Below are 22,669 nucleotides of genomic sequence, written 5' to 3'. Positions count from 1 at the left end.
CTGTTTACATCAGCCTAGATACGAACCAGCACTGTTATTTTTCAGCCTGACAGCTGAGCTTTAAGTGTTCAATCATATCTAGTAATCTCTCTTCAACAATAGAAAATCTTCCTTTGTTACCAAAAAGTTTACTCATTAAGGGTTTTTTACTTGTATAATTTAAGAAGACAAAAATGTCTTTTGAGTTAATTTTTTTTCTTCTTCTAGGAACTTTATGTTCTCCCAAGTTCTTTGAGCATATTTATGATTATTACCTTGAACTCTTTATTGGGTAGATTGCTTATCTTCACTTCACTTAGTTCTTCTTCTGGGGTTTTATCTTGTTCCTTCATTTGGAGCATAGTCCTCTGTCCCCTCATTTTGCCTGATTCACAGTTTTTATTTCTATATGCGTGGTAGGTTGGGTATGTTTCCCAGTCTTGTAGAAGTGGTCTTTTGTAGGAGATGTCGTATGTGTCCCAGCAGCACACTCCCCTCTGGCCACCAGAGCTATATGTACTAGGGGTGCCTCTTATGTGGGCTGTCTAGGCACTTCTGTTGTGGCAGACTGACTAATGTGAGTGGTCTGATAGGCGTGGCTGGCCCCTTGTCCAGTTGGTTGCCAAGCCCTGCCCTTGTGTGGAGGCTGCGGGCTACTAGTGGGCAGGGCTGGGTCACAAGGTGGCTGGAGCTCTGGGGGCCCCTGGGGCTACTGCTGGCCCACTCATGGGCAAAGCCAGGTCCCAGGATGACTGGTTATAGACCTGGGGGTCACAGATCTAGTGTCAGCCTGCTGGTAGGTGGGGTTGGTTTTTGACACTTCAGGGGCCTGGGGTGTCCTGAAGCTGATGTCTGCCAGCTGGTGGGTGGGGTCAGACCCTGAGGTGGCTGGCTGAGGGGCCAAGGTGTCCCAGAGCTGACATTAGCCTACTGGGGAGTGGCAGTGGGACTCAGGGGATCCAGGGCTAGTGCCCACCCACTGATAGGTGGAGATAGGTGCTGGGGTCTCTGGCTGCAGGGTCCTGGGGTGTCATAGCTGGTATTGGCCTGCTGGTGGGCAGGGCTGAGGCCTAGGAGATTCTGGGGCTGTTGTCCAGCCACTGGTGGGCAGGAATGGGTCCTGGGCCTTCTGGTGGGCAGGACCAGGTCCCAGGGTGGCTAGAGGTTCAGGGGTGCCTGCTGGTGGGTGGGGCTGTGTCCCCACGCAGCTAGCTGGTTGACCTGAGGCGTCCCAGTACTAGTCGACAGGCTGATGGGCGGGGCCAGTCCCAGTGCTAATAAGCTAGAGGGAGGATTCCAAAGTGGCACTTGCCATCACCAGAATCCTCATGGCAGAATGAGCTCCCAAAACATGGCTACTGCCAATTTCTGTGTCCCCGCAGTGAGCTCCAATTGCCGCTGGCCTTTTTGAAAATCTCTCCAAGATCAGCTGGTGGGTCTGATCCAGGCTACTTTCAAAGTACTGCTTCTGCCCTGGGTCTCAGGGTGAGTGAGATTTTGTGTGCCTCCTTTGAGAGTGGAGACTCTTTCCTACAGCTCTCCTGCTCTCCCCAAATTAAGCCCTTGTGGTCTTCAAAGTCAAATGTTCTGGGGGCTCGTCCTCCTGGTGCATGACCCCAGCCATGAAAGCCTATGTGGGGCTCGGACCCCTTACTCTTTGGAGAGAACCTCTGCAATTAACCTCTGTAATTATCCTCCCATTTGTGGGTCACCCACCCGGAGGGGGGGTATGGGTGTCGACTATACTCTGTCTCCACCCCTCCTCTCTGTCTCGTTGTGGTTTCTTCTTTATATCTTTAGTTGTAGAAGATCTTTTTCTTCTAGTCTTCAGGTCTTTCTCATCAATAGTTGCCCTGCAAATAGTTGTACTAATTTTGGTGTGCCCATGGGTGGAGGTGAGCTCAGGGTGTTCCTGCTCCACCATCTTGGCCACTCCCCCTCCTCTTTTGAGTTATTTTGGTTGCTATGTGTGCCATTATAGTAAATGGAACATACTTAGACTCAATTATACCTTTTTGAAATATGTATTGTTTTAAATACGTATTGTTTTCAATACGTATTGTTTTAAAATCAGTTTGTGCAATAGTTAATAAATTTAGCTTTTAAAGGAGCTGGGGAAGTTTACTTTTATTTTATTACAGAGTAAATAAGTATATTTAAAAGTGAATTTTAGGGACTTTCCTGGTGGTGCAGTGGTTAAGAATCCGCCTGCCAATGCAGGGGACACGGGTTCGAGCCCTGGTCTGGGAAGATCCCACATGCCGCAGAGCAACTAAGCCTGTGCACCACAACTACTGAGCCCACATGCCACAACTACTGAAGCCCACGTGCCTAGAGGCCGTGCTTCACAACGAGAGCAGCCACCACAATGAGAAGCTCGTGCACCACAACGAAGAGTAGCCCCCACTCGCCGCAACTAGAGAAAGCCCGCGCACAGCAGCAAAGACCCAACGCAGCCAAAAATAAAAAAATAAGTAAATAAAATTTTTTTAAGAAGTGAATTTTAGACATTATTGTGTACGTTGGAAGACTGCTCTAAGGAGATAGGAATTGGGGTGAGAATTGTTATCAAGGGATGTTTCAAAGACAGAAGACAGAGGGCTTTGGATGTGGTAGAAAAGAGGGTAGATAAACAGACTATGTCAAGCAAATGCACACCAGTCTATCCTAAGACCCAGATGGTTACCCATGGTAGAAGAAGAATTTTAAAAGAGATGAGGTCAGATTGTGAGACAAAGAAAAGAGACAAGATGATTTTATGGAGTCTTCCGATATCCTTAATAATGTATTAAATCTATAAAATTATGTATAATCTTTATTATGATATATAATTATATTGAGGTTAAAATGAAACATATAACTCATCTTGTTATCTAGTAGAATTATGAATCCCGAAGTTTCATCCTGAAGTTTAAAAAGCAATAACTTTATCAGGAGCCCGTGGCCACGTTGTCAGGATAGGGGTGGTTAAAGAGAGTAGTAGAGGAAAATAATCAGAAAAGTGAAATAGTAAACAGTTCCTATTTACCTACTAAACACTCCAGAATATCTCTAGAAAATATCTTGGAGGTTGCAAATTGGTAGCACTCAGATCCTGTTCAGCCCACGTACTGTTGACCCATATGGTATTTTAATTAGTTACCAGCATTTAAAATTTGGAGGGTTGTACGAAACTGATCTGTATTTTGAAATTGTCTTTAAAATTCCAAAAATCAGACTCAGATTCTCACATGGCAACAACTGGTTAGGGCTGGTAGTAGCTCACCATTTAGACAGACCATGCACCCTCCAGTTCACCGTAGTTCCCAGCACTCACAAATTGAGGCCAGGTATTGGTTGGTATTTAGCATTACTCTTGCACTTTTGTCTTATATTTATAATAGTTAAGAGAAAAGTAAAATGTTTCCGATACCAGTATCTCTAATAAAAGCAAAAGCAAAAAAATTTATAGACCACATTATGGAAGAAAAAAACAAAATCTATCTTCCCAAAGATTATGATTTAAGCACTGGCCCTGTACTTCACTCATTTACATATTTAGCTGGCCTATAAGACACTTATGTTTTTTCAAATAAACTTTGAAGTATAATTTACATATAATAAAATGCACTTGTTCTAACTGTACAGTTTAATGAATTTTGACACATGTATTTTTATACCATGAAACTATCACCACCATTAAGATACAAAATATTTCTATCACCAGGAAGTTCCCTTGTGCTCCATTGCATTCTATAGTGATTCTCCTTCTATCCCACCCTTCTCCCCTACCAACCTTCACCCCTGACTTCAAGTAACCACTGGTCTACTTTCTGTCACTATATATTAGTTTCCTTTGTTCTGGAATTTCATTTATGGAATCATACAGTATGAACTCTTTTGTGTCTGCCTTCTACTCAGAATAACATTTTTGAGATTCACTCATGATGTTGTGTGTATTTGTAGTTCATTTCTTTTTTATTACTGAGGAATTTTTCATTATATGGATGTACCAAGGTTTGTTTATCAACTCTCCCGGATTTTTTTCTAGGTTTTTACTGTTATGAATAAAACTGCTATGAATATTCTTGTAGAAGTCTTTTTGTGGACATTTGTTATCATTTCTCTTCAGTGAATATCTAGGAGTATAATTGTTAGGTTTTATGGTAGGTGTATGTTTAACTCTTTAAGAAACTACTTTTTTCCAAAGTGGTTGCTCTGTTTTACATTTACACCAGCAATGTGTGAGGGTTTCAGTTACTCTATATCCTTGCCAACTCTTGGCATTGAAAATCTTAAATTTTAGCCCTTTTGATGGGTATGTTGTGGTATCTCATTGTGGTTTTAATTTGTATTTTCCTGATAACTAATGACGATGACCATCTTTTTACAAGCTCATTGGCTATATTTATACCTTCTTTTAAAAAATATATAATAGCTTTATGGACATGTAATTCACATACCGTATAATTCACCCATTAAAAGTATATACCTCTCGGGCTTCCCTGGTGGCGCAGTGGTTGAGAGTCCGCCTGCCGATGCAGGGGACACGGGTTCCCACATGCCGCGGAGCAACTGGGCCCATTTGCCATGGCCGCTGAGCCTGCACGTCCGGAGCCTGTGCTCCACAACAGGAGAGGCCACAACAGTGCGAGGCCCGCGTACCGCAAAAAAAAAAAAAAAAAAAAAGTATATGCCTCTCTGTGAATACACTAAAAACCATTGAATTACCATTCAAAGTTAGTATATTCACAGAGAGGTATAATCATCACCACAATCAATTTTAGGAGATTTTAATCCTCCCCCAAAAGGAATCTTGTACCCATTAGCAGTCACTCCCATTCTCTGTCTTTATAGATTTGTCTGTTCTGTATGTGCCATAGAAATGGAATCATACAATATGTGGTCTTTCGTGACTGCTTTCATTTAGCATGTTTTCAAGATTCATCCATATTGCAGCATGTGCATATCTTATATGAAGTATTGATCAAATATTTTGTCAAATTTTTAATTGACTTTCTTTTAAAATATTATAACAGTTCTTCAAATATTTTGGATACAGTCTTTTTTTTTTTTTACGGTATGCGGGCCTCTCACAGTTGTGGCCTCTCCCATTGCGGAGCACAGGCTCCAGGCGCTCAGGCCCAGCAGCCATGGCTCACGGGCCCAGCCGCTCCAAGGCATGTGGGATCCTCCCGGACTGAGACACCAACCCTTGTCCCCTGCATCGGCAGGCGGACTCTCAACCACTGCGCCACCAGGGAAGCCCGATACAGTCTTTTTTAAAGTATATGTATTACAAGTATTTTCTTCTGGTCTGTGGCTTGCTTTGTATGTAAGTTTTTGACCCTTAGAATAACTGTAGGTATGATAGCTCCAAGGCTATGACTTGTTGTTAGACTATTGACAATAGTCTGGAATTCTTTCTTTGCTCAGTAACCTTAGCTCCAGTAATAGGAAAAAGAGGTGCTGAATTTTTATCCTTTAAAAATTTATTTTATTCAGACGAAAAATTGATTTTAAAAGCAGTAAACAAAGTACTCGTAAGGATCAAATTATATTAGTAAGAACCCAGAACTAAAGGTTATCTTAATACCCTAGTAGAACATTCATTTAGGCATGAAAGTCATTGGATATTTTCATTTTCTGTTTTCAGCATGGCTAGAACATAAAAGTTGTTCCTCACCTATTAAACTTATTGAGATATCTACAAACGATCATTTATCACCTTCACAAAAGACTCCACCTCTGTCAAAAGCAGTAACAGACTCGTATTTTTCTGATGAATATGTTGCTGTTGAAAGACCACGAAAAGAAGAAAAGCCAAAGATTGACCTAGAACTAGGTTATAGAATAATCCGAACTAAAGAAAATGAAGATTACTTGGAACTTGACAGCACAGTACCATCTACTGAATCATCTTCCTCTTCCAAAATTGAAGAAGCATCTTTTAAACATGGTAAAAAACAGGAGAATAATTTGGACCTTTTGAATGACTTTATTATGCTGCGAAATAAGTATAAGACTTGCACCTCAAAGACTGAAGTCACAGACGATGGAAAAGACGGTGAGTAATTTAATATTTTGGTGTAGGTATGATAGCTTCAAGGACTAAATGTATAATTTATTATAGAAGGTAAAGAAATAAAGCTCTTCAGATAAAACACATTATTCTTCAAAGAAAATGTCATTGATTCATGACACATTATATACGGAGATAGATATGGGATATACAGATATAGATGTAGATATGTATTTTCCAAAAAATTTAAAAGTGCATTTGAACTTTTAAGAAAAGCCACTATTTGTAAAAACTTACTTTCTACAACTTGGTCATACAGATTCATAACATTTCTAACTTTTGCTGATCATTCTGCCATTCTTTTTTCTCTTTTAGCTCACAGTTCTACCTCCATATTTTAACTTTTATTTTAATGTGTACTTAAGAACCTTTTGCCTGTTTGATTGCCTATTACTCTTTTTAACTTTATCAAAGAGTTTCTGTTTGAGTTGTAACTGTTTTACATTCATCGCTTATAAACATATCAAAGTAGTATAATGCGTCATATCATTTCACTTCTGGTAAAAAAATAAAATTCTAGTATTCTAGAATGTGTTTGACACAGCTTACCCAAATGAAATAAGTACAAAAATATTTATTTGTGAGAGTTAGAGTATACCTAGGTCTTACTGTCGTATATATTGATACTGTTAATGTACATAAGGTCTTGCCCCTGAATAAACTGTAAAATAAGACAAGAAGTAAAATATATACCAGAAATTAGTTTGAGAGTCCAATGAGCTTGCTAACTAAACACCAGAATTGGTCAGAGTACCTACCCAGACCCAGACTATGCTGGACTGGGCCAGGATTCCCCATGGTTGGGGAGCTGCTTGGGAAAAAGTCATGACACAGAAAAGCAGAAAAGAGTGCTTGTTCTTTGTGTGCAGCATGATATGACAGCCTTTTATAGATCTATATAAAGTTATATTACTTTGTCCATCAGTGCATTTTTACAATGAAAAACTCAACAAAAATTCAGAAAAGTATTTAAAGATCTCAGAATTTTGTGACCCTTTATGTTTATATATATTTGTCATAAAGTTTCTTTTTGTGTAATTGTTTGACCGCATTATAACTTACCTTGTTAGGTGACAATTCTATATGTAACAGATCTTTCTAACCAATTTGCACCATAATTCAGAGTATAATTTCTACATGAAAGAATGAGGAAAATATAAAGAATTATCTTATGAATGTGATGCATAAATAGGAATTTTTTAAAGATTTGTTTTTTTCAGGTTTGTGAATGTTTTCAGATTCTATTCATATTTGAGGCCAAAAAACAAACAAAAAAAGGAAACCAATCCAAAATTAGCACTGACACCCTTTTCTGGTTTTCATACTTGTGATGATGTCTTGTAACAAGGTATATTGGCAACAGAAAATGAGAGAAAGCAACAAGAAAGGAGACAAAGATAAAAAGAATATTTTCTTATTTTAAAAGTTAGCCATTAATTAAACAATTAAAGGAATACTGATGTTAGGTGGGAATGCTCTGTACTCCTGATTTTTTCTCTATAGTATTATGTTCCTGGCCTCTTTGCCCTTTAATGTGTTCTCCCCAGAGGCACTGAAATTAATTATCTGTATTGTAAATTTGAAAAAGAATAAATTGGGCATAAGCTTGTAGGAATGAGCTGCCTCACAAGTAACAGGCATTCTCCTCTGCTTCTCTATGTCATGAATCTTTCCCAAGCAGTTCCCCAATAGTGCAGAATCCTAGCCCAGTACAGTATAGTCTGGGGCAGGGTAGGTAACTCTAATTCTGTTGTTTAATTAAAAAGCTCTTTTGACTCTCAAACTAAGCTCCTTTCTCCAACTTAGTTTTTATTAGTAACAGAGGTAATATTTTGATATATATATTTTACTTCTTGTTGATACAGGGGTGAGAAAGAATGCTACAACTTATTAGGCCCCCTCAAAAACTCTAATAATTTGTAGTATTTAATCATAGCTATTTAAATTACTTATAGTTAATAAAAAGTATACTTGAAAATAATAAAAAGCTAGTTTAGGATATTTTACTCTTTTTTTTCACTGTGTATTTAAAGCTCATATATTCAAACGTTTCAAGATGGCAGTGTTTTTCTAAAATTATCTTGTAATCATATTATTAATGGATAACATTGCAATCTAGTTAATATAACTCTAATCATAAATAAATTATATATATATATATTTTTTTAATCCTCTACAATACTTACAAACAAAGGAAGAAAACTACAGTTATTGAAACTTGTGTGCCAGGCACTAAATCACATATCAGAGATAAATATGATAACGTTGCTGACCATGAGAAGCTTACAGTGGACCAGACATGCAGATAATTTCCATACAACATTGTCAGTGCCAGGAGACTATGCCAAGTGCTGAGGAAACAAAAAGGAGCGGCACTTTGCTGGCCTGGAAGTAGAGTGGGCAGTGTTTTGGGGTTTTTTTGCGGTACGCGGGCCTCTCACTGCTGTGGCCTCTCCCGTTGCGGAGTACAGGCTCCGGACACGCAGGCTCAGCGGCCATGGCTCACGGGCCCAGCCGCTCCATGGCATGTGGGATCTTCCTGGACCGGGGCACGAACCCGCGTCCCCTGCATCGGCAGGCAGACTCTCAACCACTGCGCCACCAGGGAAGCCCCGAGTGGGCAGTTTTATAAGGCTTCCTGTAGAAAATGCCTGGGAGCTAAAGGGTAAGTAGTAAGAAATGACCTTATTAAGAAAGGATGGAGACAGATAGGGTTTGGGGCATAGGAGAGAATTAGTAACAGAGGAAGGGTCTGTGGACAGTCACAGAGAAATGATGTAGAACAGTATGTGCCCTTTAGGTGTCAGGAATCATCCTTGGTATTTATAACACCTTATAACAATATTCGAAATAGGTATATTAATCAATATTTTACATATGAGGAAACTGAGGCTAGTGTCAGAACTGGGATTGAAACACTGATCTGATGCCAAAGTTCCTTCCTTTATTACCATTCAGCTTCCTACCCAGCACAGTAAGTCCATTGACCTGAATAGTTGCTCAATTTAATACTGATGCATTTCAAAGAATTTTAGCAATTATGATCATATTACAAGAGAGCATTTTAATCAACATTAAGTTTCCCTGAACAATGCAAATTAATATTTTTATTAGAACTTCAAGACAAAGAAGAACATTCTTTAACTCTTCAAGAAGAAAATCCTATTGTTTGTACTAATGAAACACTAGAGAAAGCAAATCAGGAAAGGAGAGCAGATAATGTCATTGAAATTCAAGCATCAGGTATGCATTATGCTTTTTAAATACATTCAAATTAAGTAAATTTGAAAGCACTTTCCTGGGTATCTAGGACACACCTTATTTTCCATGTAATTTTCTTCACTTGTTTCAGATATTTCTTCATTCCAGTCCTACTTTCAGGTTATTTCCAAACCTGGAGTGCCTTATTCACTGCCTCTGCCCCTCCCTCCCCATCGCCCTATTCCAGTCCACTAAGTGTTATTTCTTCCTTCATTTAAACTGCTGCTTCCCTACATGCATCAGAGAACAGCAAACTGCAGCTCCTCACTCAGAGTTTTCTTCCCAGTCTGGAAAAATGAACTGTTGATGGTTGCCCTCTCCGTTCTCTTACCTACCATCAAGGTGGTGTAAATAAGTTATTATTGATTCCTATACCAATTAAAATTATTTGTTCTGCTGTAAAGAAAAATATTCTTTACACTGACCCCTTAAGAACATCATGCTCACTATTAAAATCGATAAGGAAATATGACACTAGTTCTTGAATATCATTTCATTCTTTTGGCTAAATTTCATTTATGACCTTTAGATGACAATGCAGATCTTTAAATATTGATATTCTAGTGAAAACTAAAAACAATTTGTCATTGTTATAAATGTGTTCATCTTAAGGTTGTAAGCTAATAGTGGAGGGAGAAGAAAAAAATTGTGATTCTCTTCCTCATACTTGCCCTGCCAAATTAGTCACTGAATAAATCATTTCTAATAAACAAGATAACCATAAAATTATATTAATTCTACAGAGGGTTTTTTTGGTTGTGTTTTTACTAGTTTATTTAGAATAAATATCCTAAAATAAGCCTCTATAGAATCTAATGATTTTTAACTCAGAAAAGAATTTGGATAGAGTTCAGGTTTCCATGAAGTAACATGTATGATTGATTTGTCAAAAAGAACATACCATCCTTATAAAAACACTGCCTTTAATGCTTCTATTTTTGCAGATAGCCAGTGCCAAGCATACTGTCTCCTAGAAGCAGCAGCTTCTCCTATCTTAAAAAAACTTGTATGCCTCTGTACTCTTCCTGCTGCTAACTGGAAATTTGACACTGTCATTTTTGACCAAACAAGGTTCCTCTTAAAACAACAAGAAAAAGTAATAAGTGATGCTATTCACCAAGGTGAGTACAAATAAAAGTCACATTATTTTAAAGGATATAAATTTATGGATTATTAGAAAATGCAGAAATTAGTCATAGATGGAGGCATAACTGTAATTCAGCATATGACACCCACAGACCAATGCTGGAAAATCAGCTAAGCAAGGATAAAAAGGTAAGAAATACAAGTGTCGCCTGCTTTTCATGTTTGCTTTATGTCACTTTGATTTTATGAAGACCTACATTAATATCTGTCTTCACTAACTGAAAGAAATCAAAGAGGATTTTCGTTTTTATGAAAAAAGGTATTTGCTTCTTTACTCCATTTCAGCTTACAAAAGGTTTCATAGGAACTCTCTATTTTCAGATAGTGGGGGAAACCTGTATCATCTGGCATTGCTTCTCAGTAAAGCTCCTAGTTGACATATATATTACTTGACAGATTCCTATTGCAGAAACCAAATTAACCCTGTTACTGTTAGCATCTGAACCACTTAGGTCCCTCCCAAATAGGTGGGGGGAGGTCAACAAGTAAATTGATTAAAGTCAATCCTGGACTTTTGCTTCTGGCCAAAATGGAGTAACAGGGATTGAATTTACCCTCCTTCCAGAAATAACAACAACAAACAAAAAGACAAAGACAAAATAGATGAAACCAGTTTTTAAGATCCTAGACATCAGGCAACGAAGCACAATGATTCCTGAGAGATGGGAGACAAGTGAGGTGAGCCCTACCATTGCCCTAGCTTACTGCCTTGAAAGAAATGTCAGGCCATGGCACAGGGAGAGGTACCAGAGGCAGAGCTCAGTGGACAATCTGAGTTGAAGAAGCAGAGCTAAGAGTCCAGGGAGACCAAGGCAACTAAATTTCAAAGGATAGAAGGTTAGGGGCTTCCCTGGTGGCAGAGTGGTTAAGAATCTGCCTGCCAATGCAGGGGACATGGGTTTGAGCCCTGGTCTGGGAAGATCCCACATGCCGCGGAACAACTAAACTCGTGTGCCACAACTACTGAGCCTGAGCTCTAGAGCCTGCAAGCCACAACTACTGTGCCCACGAGCCACAACTACTGAGCCCACGTGCTACAACTAATGAAGCCTGTGCACCTAGAGCCCGTGCTCTGCAACAAGGAAAGCCACTGCGATGAGAAGCCTGCACACCGCAGTGAAGAGTAGCCCCTGCTCGCCACAACTAGAGAAAGCCCATGCACAGCAATGAAGACCCAATGCAGCTAAAAATAAATAAATTTTTTAAAAAAGATAGAAGGTTAGAGAGCAGAGAGCTTCACAAGAAGAGTGCTAGAAATTTGCAGAGTCTCCCTGATGTATTCAGCAGAGTACTGATCCAAGAGTATATGTGAGGACAACAGCCAAAACATAGAAACAACCTAAATGCCCACTGACAGATGAATGGATAAAGAAGATGTGGTACATATATACAATCGAATACTACTCAGCCATAAAAAAAGAATGAAATAACGTCATTTGCAGCAACATGGATGGACCTAGAGATTATCATACTAAGTAAAGTAAGTCAGACAGAGAAAGACAAACACCATATGATATCACTTATATGTAGAATCTAAAAGATAACACAAGTGAACTTATCTATGAAACAGAAACAGACTCACAGACATAGAGAACAGTCTTGTGGCTGCCAAGGGGGTGGGGTGGGGGAAGGATGGATTAGGAATTTGGGATTAGCAGATGCAAACTATAATATAGAGAATGGGTAAACAACAAGGTCCTAGTGTATAGCACAGGAAACTATATTCAATATCCTGTGATAAACCATAATGGAAAAGAATACGGAAAAAAAAAAAGAACAGCCATCTCAAAAAAAATAAATGTATATGTGAGGAACTAACCTACAAGAGATTGGGAAACAAACCATCTGAAAGGATTAGAGGGAATAGTACTCTGAATTCACACGGGGCAGGAAATAATGTCTGTTCCCACTAGCCAGACTAGAAAATCTCATAGTTCATGGAGTATTGATCACCATACTTAGAGAAGTCTTGTCTCAGTAGTGGGGAATAATTATCCCTAGATTTAGCACTGCTCTGGACCTGCCTAAAAAAATCATAAAAGCAAGACTCAAAGTTATCAAACTATTTCCAAGGAACTTAACTGCATCCCAGAACAAAGCTTAAGACTATTTATATGAATACAGAAATATTTAGCACTAACAAGGTAAAATTCACAATGTTTGACATCTGATCAAAGATTGTCAAGCATAACAAGAGACAGGAAAACACAGCCCATAAGGAGAATAATCAATCAAAACAAACTCAGAGCTGACAAAGATGTTAGAATTAACAGAGAGGACACTGAAACTTATTATAACTGTATTCCATACATTCAATAAGCTAGAGACATAAAAGAGATGCAAATCGTAGTTTTAGAGAATAAACTACAATGCATGAGATGAAAAATACACTGGATGGAGTTAATGGCAGATTAAATATTGCAGAAGAAAAGACTAGCTAACTTGTAAGCATAGCAATAGAAACTATCTAAAATAAAACCCAGGTGGATAAAAGAATAAAAAAGAAGGAAAGAAAAGAGCATAGTGGGCTGTGAAACAACTTCAAATAGCCTTATATACTAGCATTAGAGTTCTCAAAGGAGAGGCAAAAGGAGGTAAACAGATAAAATATTTGAAGAAATAATGACTGAAATTTTGCCAAACTCAGTGAAAACTACAAACCCACAGATCCAAGAAACTCAATGAACCCTAAGCACAAGAAGCATAATAAAGCTACACCAAGGCATATTATAATCAAGTTGCTCAAAACCAGTGATAAAGAGAAAATTGTAGGAGCAGCCAGAAGGAAAAAAATATATGCTGCAAAAGAGAAACAATAACAAGGTTGACGTCAAATTTCTTGTCAGAAATAGTGCAAGTGATGTTGAGCATTCTTTCATGTGTTAGAAGAAATGCAAATTGAAACTACAATGAGATATCATCTCACACTGGTCAGAATGGCCATCATCAAAAAATCTAGAAACAATAAATGCTGGAGAGGGTGTGGAGAAAAGGGAACACTCTTGCACTGCTGCTGGGAATGTGACTTGGTACAGCCACTATGGAGAACAGTATGGAGGTTCCTTAAAAAACTACAAATAGAACTACCATATGACCTTGCAATCCCACTACTGGGCATATACCCTGAGAAAACCATAATTCAAAAAGAGTCATGTACCAGAATGTTCATTGCAGCACTATTTACAATAGCCAGGAGATGGAAGCAATCTAAGTGTCGATCAACAGATGAATGGATAAAGAAGATGTGGCACATATATACAATGGAATATTACTCAGCCATAAAAAGAAACGAAACTGAGTTATTTGTAGTGAGGTGGATGGACCTAGAGTCTGTCATACAGAGTGAAGTAAGTCAGAAAGAGAAAGACAAATACCGTATGCTAACACATATATATGGAATCTAAGGGAAAAAAAGGTCATGAAGAACCTAGGGGTAAGACAGGAATAAAGACACAGACCTACTAGTGAATGGACTTGAGGATATGGGGAGGGGGAAGGGTAAGCTGTGACAAAGAGAGTGGCATGGACATATATACAGTACCAAATGTAAAATAGATAGCTAGTGGGAAGCAGCCGCATAGCACAGGGAGATCAACTCTGTGCTTTGTGACCACCTGGAGGGGTGGGATAGGGAGTGTGGAAGGGAGGGAGACACAAGAGGGAAGAGATATGGGAACACATGAATATGTATAACTGATTCACTTTGTTATAAAGCAGAAACTAACACACAATTGTAAAGCAATTATACTCCAATAAAGATGTTAAAAAAAATTTTTAAAAATAAAGAAATAGTGCAAGTGAAAAGAAGGTGGAATAACATCTTTAAAATACCTGAAAGAAAAAACCACCAACCTATTCTGTACTAGGCAAAAATACATTACAAAAACAAAGGGGAAATAGAGGTGTGTTCAGACATACAAAAGCTGAAAGAATTCATCAGCTGCGGATCTGCACTGTAAGAAATGTTCTCCCAAAGACAGAGGAAAATGATACCAAATTTGGTTTCTCTGCTCTCTTCTTTTCCCTTCCTGGTCATGATTGACTTGTTTACACAAGTCCTTCCAGGGGCTGGAGGTACTACCCATAACTGGTTTTTCTGTTGCTCCTTGATTCCCAGTGACCACTGATTATTTGCTTTGATCTTCATTGCTTAAATCAATAGTTTTCATACTTTTTTTTAAACATCTTTATTGGAGTATAATTGCTTTACAATGGTGTGTTAGTTTCTGCTTTATAATAAATTAGGCCTGGAATCCGGTCTTCGTGGCCGCACTTTTGCATGCAGTAAAATCCAATCTATCATCTTCAATAAGCTTGGAACTACATGGAACGTATTAATTAGATAATTGTCTTGTCCCTATAAGTACCTCTTTTGTTTGAGTCATATCTTTGGACAAATATTCCCAGGTGTCTACCTCCATTTCAATGTATTGCTTTACGTTATGATCCTCCACCTTTATCTAAACCAGTTGGCAAGTTATGAGTTTAATTTTCTTCTTGTTACATAACTGGGAATCATTGTCCTTCTTCCTACCAAGAGTAGAAATAATTGAACATTCTTTGGAAGCAGCAAAGTATGAACTCTGAGGTTAGCTGTAGGGGTTGGAATGCCAGCTCCATCATTTATGCACAAATTGACCTTGGGCAGTTACCTAACCTCATTAAGACTGTTTTCTCATCCATAAAATCAAGATCATAGTAAACTTGTCTGATAGGGTTATTGTTAGAGATTCAATGAAATAAACAGATTATATACAGCTTGGCACATAGTAAGCACTCAATAATAAATTATCTATTATTGTTAAGTATTCTGATATATATTCTAAAATTCTAATGTATATTCTGTCTTTAAATATGTTTTTGCTTACCTAGGTAAAAATGTTGAAAGAGAAATGACATTCAAGTATGCTGCCCTCTTACACCTTTTGGTAACAATTAGAGATGTCCTTTTAACATGTAGCTTGGACACAGCATTGGGTTGGTGTGAAAATTTTTTATTTCCCCTTTTCTTCCTATTGAAATATTTTGTCTGAAATAACGTTTACTTTTCTGAAAAAGATGCACTTTGTAAGAAATTATGTAGTTTTTTTTCCTGCATTAAACATTATATATATAGACATAATTATCATGGAATATATATTTTATTCTCCTTATATTCATTAAAAGAAATTTTCTGTAACAACAATCATCACCTAGAAAAATAGGTGTAAGGTTCTCTATTCTAGGCCTGAATTACAGACTCCTAATGGCCTTAAGGGATTTGACTGTGTAATCATTATTATGCACTGCATTTTTTTTCAGCATCTTTATTGGAGTATAATTGCTTTACAGTGGTGTGTTAGTTTCTGCTGTATAACAAAGTGAATCAGCTATACATATACATATATCCCCATATCTCCTCCCTCTTGCGTCTCCCTCCCACCCTCCCTATCCCACCGTTCTAGGTGGTCACAAAACACCGAGCTGATCTCCCTGTGCTATGTGGCTGCTTCCCACTAGCTATCTGTTTTACATTTGGTAGTATATATATGTCCATGCCACTCTCTCACTTCGTCCCAGCTTACCCTTCCCCCTCCCCGTGTCCTCAAGTCCATTCTCTACATCTGCGTCTTTATTCCTGTCCTGCCCCTAGGTTCATCAGAACCATTTTTTTTTTTCAGATTCCATATATATGTGTTAGCATGCTGTATTTGTTTTTCTCTTTCTGACTTACTTCACTCTGTGTGACAGTCTCTAGGTCCATCTACCTTGCTACAAATAACTCAATTTCATTTCTTTTTATTATGCACTGCTTTTTAATGTAAGATGACACTTTGACATATACATTTTAGGTCCTCATTGAATATCTGTGTCTTCGAATCTTTGCTAGATGCAATATAGCTATATAGCAAGATCTTCTGCAATTTCTTTTTTAGTTGTGCATGTAAGTTAGGATATGAATTACTTGAGTATTAAAAATCAAACTATTTTGAATGTATTGAAAATTTTAAATATTTTGGAATTTTTTTCTAAACTATTAAAATCCTTAAAGTATCTGTCTTACTGCATCACTGTTTTAGGCCCCTTATTGCAGGTTGTTTAGACTTGTTTAGTAATGGTATCTTTTTAGGATTATGTTTTATAATTTAAAGTTTCTAGAACCCATTATATACAAAGTGAAAATATTTTTTCTCTGATCTGTGATGCAGACATTTTTTCTTATCTGTGACTCAGACAAATATTATTTCTCTAATCCAAGGTTTGGATAAGTACTGGGCAGCAGCGAGTTACAACTGTACTCCCTCTACATCATTGGGAGTTGTAATACTTGGCCAAGTATTATATTATTATTATCTGGCCAGGTATTATAACTAAGTTACAGCTACCTTTAGAAAGCCCAACATGGTGCTTTTCCTTTCTTCTCCAATTAAAGCATTTGAGTGCTGATGCTGGATCAAGTTGTCTTGTCTCCATTCCCAGACAACTATAGCCCTAGTTTACAGTATCTGTAGCTAGTATAATGGTGTAGTGTCACATGCTTCTGTTCAGTCACCTGTCTTCATTATAATTTTCAGCTGCCATAGAAGATTGTCAGTCCTACCAACAACTAAGCTAACTATAAAAGCATAATAGTAAGGCAGAATGTCAGAATCTAGAATATTTGGACTTCCAGGGAGAGTACAGTTGTGACTCACTCGTGCTCAATACTTATCAAAATCTTGCATTAGAGAAATAATATTTATGGAGGATTGCTTAAAGTATATTCACCTTTAAGTACTCTATATTTTACCCTAGGATTAAGTGAGACCATTGAGAGCTATATACTTGAACTGAATTGTTTCTGTTCCTCAAAGAAATGCCTTTACTAAATCAAACTTTGGCATTACTATTTGGCTACCTTGAGGAATACTTATAAAAGTAAAATCCTTGTTGGAAAACATAACTTCTTAAACCCTAGGTACCAAGCCATAATGAGTAACCTTGCTGCCTTGGACACTTTTAGTAGAAGGCTTTCTCACTCCTCTAAACCTCTCAAAATCAAAGAGCAAGTTAGGTTGTCCTCCTTTCTTTCTCTGTGAATAGTGACAGAGGAAGAAAGGTCCATGTGGGTCTGACTGCCTACCCTGGACCCAGAATTCTGTATTTTCTCCCAGCTTCCAATTTGCTTCTTCTCCCAAACTAGCAAGGTAATTAGTTTCAAGGTTAAAAGTATAGAGTTTCACTTCTGGGCTTTAACCCAGAAATAAATTCAGTATTGTGTAATGGGTACTGTAGTAGAGATACATAGTAATGGCACAAAGGATGGTGACTGTTACCCTTTCAAGCTGAATTTTTTTTTTAAATAAGTAGGAGTTCGCCAAGTAAATAAAATATGAAAGGGTATTGTAGGCAGAATTAAGAGCCCAGAAGAATGACTTAGTGGGTGTATGACAAACAGTTCCATGTGGCTAAATTGAGGAGTACAAGGTGGAAAGCAAAGAGGGCTAAGCCTGAAGAAGTAAGAAAGAGCCAAATCATGAAAAGCCTTTTAAGCTACACAAAAGAGTTCAGTCACTACTCTGTAAATGATAGGGAGCCATTGAAACAGGGAAGCTACTGGATTAGGTTTGTCTTTCAGAAGGTTACGTCTAATGGCAGTATGGAGAATCAGTGGGAAGTTTGGAGATTAGTAAGCAGAAAGAACGTAAGTCAGTCTCTAAATTGCCCATCATTCTAGCTGTATTAATATAAAATTATAATTAATATGTACATAGTATAAAAATATGAACATGAACATTAACTTTTTGATTTATTATTGTCCAGATATTCATTGAATACCTGATCTACATAAGTTACTCTACCAGGTGCTCTACTTCAGTAATTCACAAAATTCACTGTGCAGTAGAATCACTGGGAGAAGTTTTACACATAGGAATCCCTGGGACTCAATCTAGATTTCTTGAATTTGAACCTTCAAGGATAGGTCTCAGGATTCTGTGTTTAAAATTGCTTTTAGTGAGTCTGAATTTAGGCACTGCTGTTTTAGCAGCTACATAAATTAATTATGCTTAAATATCATGGATTATGAGAGCTTATAGACTAGTGAGGTTGTTAAGTCGTATACATAAATAACCAGAAATCAAGTGCAAAGCTGTATCGATAGCATACCAAGAAAATCTCAGTGAAATGCATTACCACAGGACTTGCATGTAAGTGTAGATTCTAGGGTTTAGGAAGAAGGCAATAGCATTTAACAAGCCAGAAGGCAGGAAAGGATGAGAAATATTCAGAGAATATGTAGAGTATATCCAGTTATATTGGTATTATGTAGCTTAAAAATAAACATTTGCTACATATTTCTCAGCTTCACTTAAACTTAAGGTTTTCATTAGTTTCTATCTTTGATCAAAATCAGAAAAGTAGTAAAGGGAAATTTAACTGTCTTTGCTATGACCCTTACTTCCTTTTAGGTTTTTACCATGCAGTTTCTAAAAGAACAAAAAGACATGCTTTTTTTCCCACTTTTGTTTTTAACAGGATATTTGTCAAATGCAAAAGATATCTACAAAAGCATCTTAGGCTCCTATTTGGATGACATTTGGCGACAACTGGAGATTGTACAGTTTATTAGGGAAAAAAAGCCTGAAACCAGCTACAAGATACAAGAATTGCAATGTCAGATACTAAATTGGATGCAAAGTGGACAGCAAATTAAGGTAAGTACTGAAATAAAGCAGATAACAGCAATCAGCTTATATAAGAATTGGATGTAAGATAAATTTTTGCATTTAATTTGAAATTATGAAATAGTATAGTATATACTATTTGGTCCCTTGACAGTTTTCTCCTTGAGTAAGTTAACAGGACAGAATCAGACCCAGAGAAAGGATCATTGGCATCATTATTTATATGTCTTGAATTTTTTAATACTTTAATTTTTATTATACATAGTTTTCTGTGGATTAATCCTTTAAATCTCAAAAATTTTGTTTTCTACTTGTAAGTTCATGAACACATACCAACAATAGAACTACAATAATTAATTTTTAGATATTGAGCCAGAATCTCATCTTATATAATTCTAAAAAAAAAGCACTTGTTTATTTCTTGGATTATGTTGGAAATTTTTTGCCCACTCTACATCAAGCATTGAACAAAGTTTGCATAAGTAAAGATTTAAGAGAAAATACTTTAAAAAATATTTTCAAGCAGAAAAGCATCTCAAAATCTTTACACTAAATCTGGAAACAAATTTGGCCTTTTTCTTCGTTTTCCTCTGTCCCTGCTGGGGATATTCTTATCCCCAACTCTATGGTTACTTGGGTAACTTGCCTGTCATTAAAACAAATTAAATCAATCAGTAAGAAATTTAAAATTGGGGAGTGATGTCAGCATCATGGCAGGAAGAGATGCTCTCTCGGCTCTCCCCTTCAATCTGCAACCAGGAAAACATCCACAACTCAACAAAGGGGCCTTTGCCTAACACCAGGACACTGGAGAGTTCCACCCATCTGTACCTGTAAAGATAGGTGGAATGGAACCCATAGAAGAGGCAGAACTGGAGGATCAGCATAGGCAGTGCCTGCAATTTTGGACCCTGGGCTGTAGCAGCTGAACCCCAGTCCAGAGAACCCAGTAGCAGCGAGGGCGGCATCCCACATGACCCCGGCCTCCCACTTGCACTGGTACCCACAGCCACAGATAGCTAGAGCAGCCGTGGCACGAGGCCTATGACCCTGTCCCTCCAGCTCAGAGCCACCCACAGCTCTGGCGCCCCACCCTCCATCAGCAGTGAGTGAGCCCAGAAACCCAAGAGCACCAGAAAAGGAACGGCACACATGACCCCAGTTCCTCCTCCCGGCCTTCCTGCTCCTCCTGCAGTGGCAGAGCCTGTGACTCAGGGATCCCAAATGAGGCCACCGTCCTAGTACTCAGGCAGTGACATCAATAACACCAGAAACAGCAAGGCACCAACAACCCCAGAGGCACAAGCAGTGACAACAAATGCTTTGGGTGACCCCTCTGATGTAGACACGGAGGGTAGAAAGTGCCAATACTCAAACACAACCAGAGGCAGCACAGGTAAGAGAAAACAATGTTCTATAGTGCCACCTACTGGAAAATAAGAGAAAGGCTTCTATTTACAATGGAGAAAAGACAGCCTCTTCAGTAAGTGGTGCTGGGAAAACTGGACAGCTATATGCTAAAGAATGAAACTAGAACATTTCCTAACACCATACACAAAAATAAATTCAAAATGGATTAAAGACCTAAATGTAAGGCCAGATACTGTAAAACTCTTAGAGGAAAACATAGGCAGAACACTCTTTGACATAAATCTCAGCAAGATCTTTTTTGATCCACCTCCTAGACTAATGAAAATAAAAACAAAAATAAACAAATGGGATCTAATTAAACTTAAAAGCTTTTACACAGCAAAGGAAACCATAAACAAAACAAAAAGACAACCCTTAAAATGGGAGAAAATATTTGCAAATGAAGCAGCTGACAAGAGATTAATCTCCAAAATATACAAATAGCTCATGCAACTCAATATCAAAAAAACAAACAACCCAATCAAAAAATGAGCAGAAGATACAAATAGACATTTCTCCAAAGAAGACATACAGATGGCCAAAAAGCACATGAAAAGATGTTCAACATCACTAATAGGGACTTCCCTGGTAGTCCAGTGGTAAAGAATCCACCTTACAATGCAAGGGACACAGGTTCAAAGCCTGGTCAGGGAACTAAGATCCCACATGCCGCGGGGCAGCTAAGCCCGCGTGCCACAACTACTGAGCTCACACGACTCAACTAGAGAGCCTGCAGGCCCCAAATTACAGACCCCACGCACTCTGGAACCCGTGCACCACAACTAGAGAAGAGAAAACTAGTGAGAAGCCCATGCGCTGCAACAAAGAGCCCGAAGTGCCGCAACTAAGACCCAATGCAGCCAAAAATAAATTAAATAAATAAATAATAAATAAGTCTTTAAAAAATTCACTAATTATTAGAGAAATGCAGATCAAAACTACAATGAGGTATCACCTCACACGGGTCAGAATGGCCATGATCAAAAGATCTACAGGGCTTCCCTGGTGGCGTAGTGGTTGAGAGTCCACCTGCCGATGCAGGGGACATGGGTTCGTGCCCCGGTCTGGGAAGATCCCACATGCCGTGGAGTGGCTAGGCCCGTGAGCCATGGCCACTGAGCCTGTGCGTCCGGAGCCTGTGCTCTGCAAAGGGAGAGGCCACAACAGTGAGAGGCCCGCGTACCGCAAAAAAAAAAAAAAAAAAAAAGATCTACAAACAGTAAATGCTGGAGAGGGTGTGGAGAAAAGGGAACCCTCCTACACTGTTGGTGGGAATGTAAAGGGGTACAGCCAGTATGGAGAACAGTATGGAGGTTCCTTAAAAAACTAAAAATAGAACTACCATACGACCCAGCAATCCCACTCCTGGGCATATACGCAGAGAAAACCATAATTCGAAAAGATACATGCACCCCAGTGTTCATTGCAATGCTATTTACAGTAGCCAGGACATGGAAGCAATCTAAATGTCCATCAACAGAGGAATAGATAAAGAAGATGTGGCACATATATACAATGGAATATTACTCAGCCATAAAAAAGAACAAAATAATGCCATTTGCAGCAACATGGATGGACCTAGAGATTGTCGTTCTGAGTGAAGTAAGTCAAACACAGAAAGACAAATATATGATACCACTTATATGTGGAATCTAAAAAAATGGTATAAATGAACTTAGTTACAAAACAGAAATAGAGTCACAGATGTAGAAAACAAACATGGTTAACAGGGGATAAGGGAGGAGGGATAAATTGGAAGATTGGGATTGACATATACTCACTACTATATATAAAATAGGCAACTAATAATAACCTACTGTATAGCACAGGGAACTCTACTCAATATGCTGTGATGGCCTATACGGGAAAAGACTCTAAAAAAAGAATGGATATATGTATAACTGATTCACTTTGCTGTATAACTGAAGCTAATACAACATTGTAAATCAAGTATACCTCAATGAAAATTTAAAAAAGAAAGAAAGGAATAGATAAGATGGTATGGAATTTGGAGCATGGCCAGGCCAGGAGTGCAGTTTCTCTGGAATCCTCTGCCCCAGTCCCAGAGGATGCATTAGGTTTAATGAAGAAAAATGACTGACAAATTACTAGGTCACTGAGTGTGAAATTTATATTTTTTGCTTCTTGCTTTCACCCATCCAATAAT

The 22,669-nt window shown here is 38.2% G+C and overlaps 1 protein-coding gene across 1 annotated transcript in view; it reads left to right on the top strand.

Moving 5' to 3' along the window:
- The window catches only part of SHOC1 (shortage in chiasmata 1), an 88,699-nt gene that overhangs the window by 34,165 nt on the left and 31,865 nt on the right, over positions 1-22,669 (top strand). The window contains exons 12-16 of the mRNA XM_004269336.3: positions 5,615-6,025; positions 9,155-9,283; positions 10,246-10,422; positions 15,320-15,424; positions 18,944-19,122. Coding sequence (XP_004269384.3) covers positions 5,615-6,025; positions 9,155-9,283; positions 10,246-10,422; positions 15,320-15,424; positions 18,944-19,122 — 1,001 coding nt within the window. The remainder of the gene's footprint in view (positions 1-5,614; positions 6,026-9,154; positions 9,284-10,245; positions 10,423-15,319; positions 15,425-18,943; positions 19,123-22,669) is intronic.

The sequence above is a fragment of the Orcinus orca genome, chromosome 6, assembly GCF_937001465.1.
Source record: "Orcinus orca chromosome 6, mOrcOrc1.1, whole genome shotgun sequence".
In the NCBI taxonomy this organism is placed as follows: Eukaryota; Metazoa; Chordata; class Mammalia; order Artiodactyla; family Delphinidae; genus Orcinus; species Orcinus orca.
This window is presented reverse-complemented; position numbering and strand designations above follow the sequence as displayed.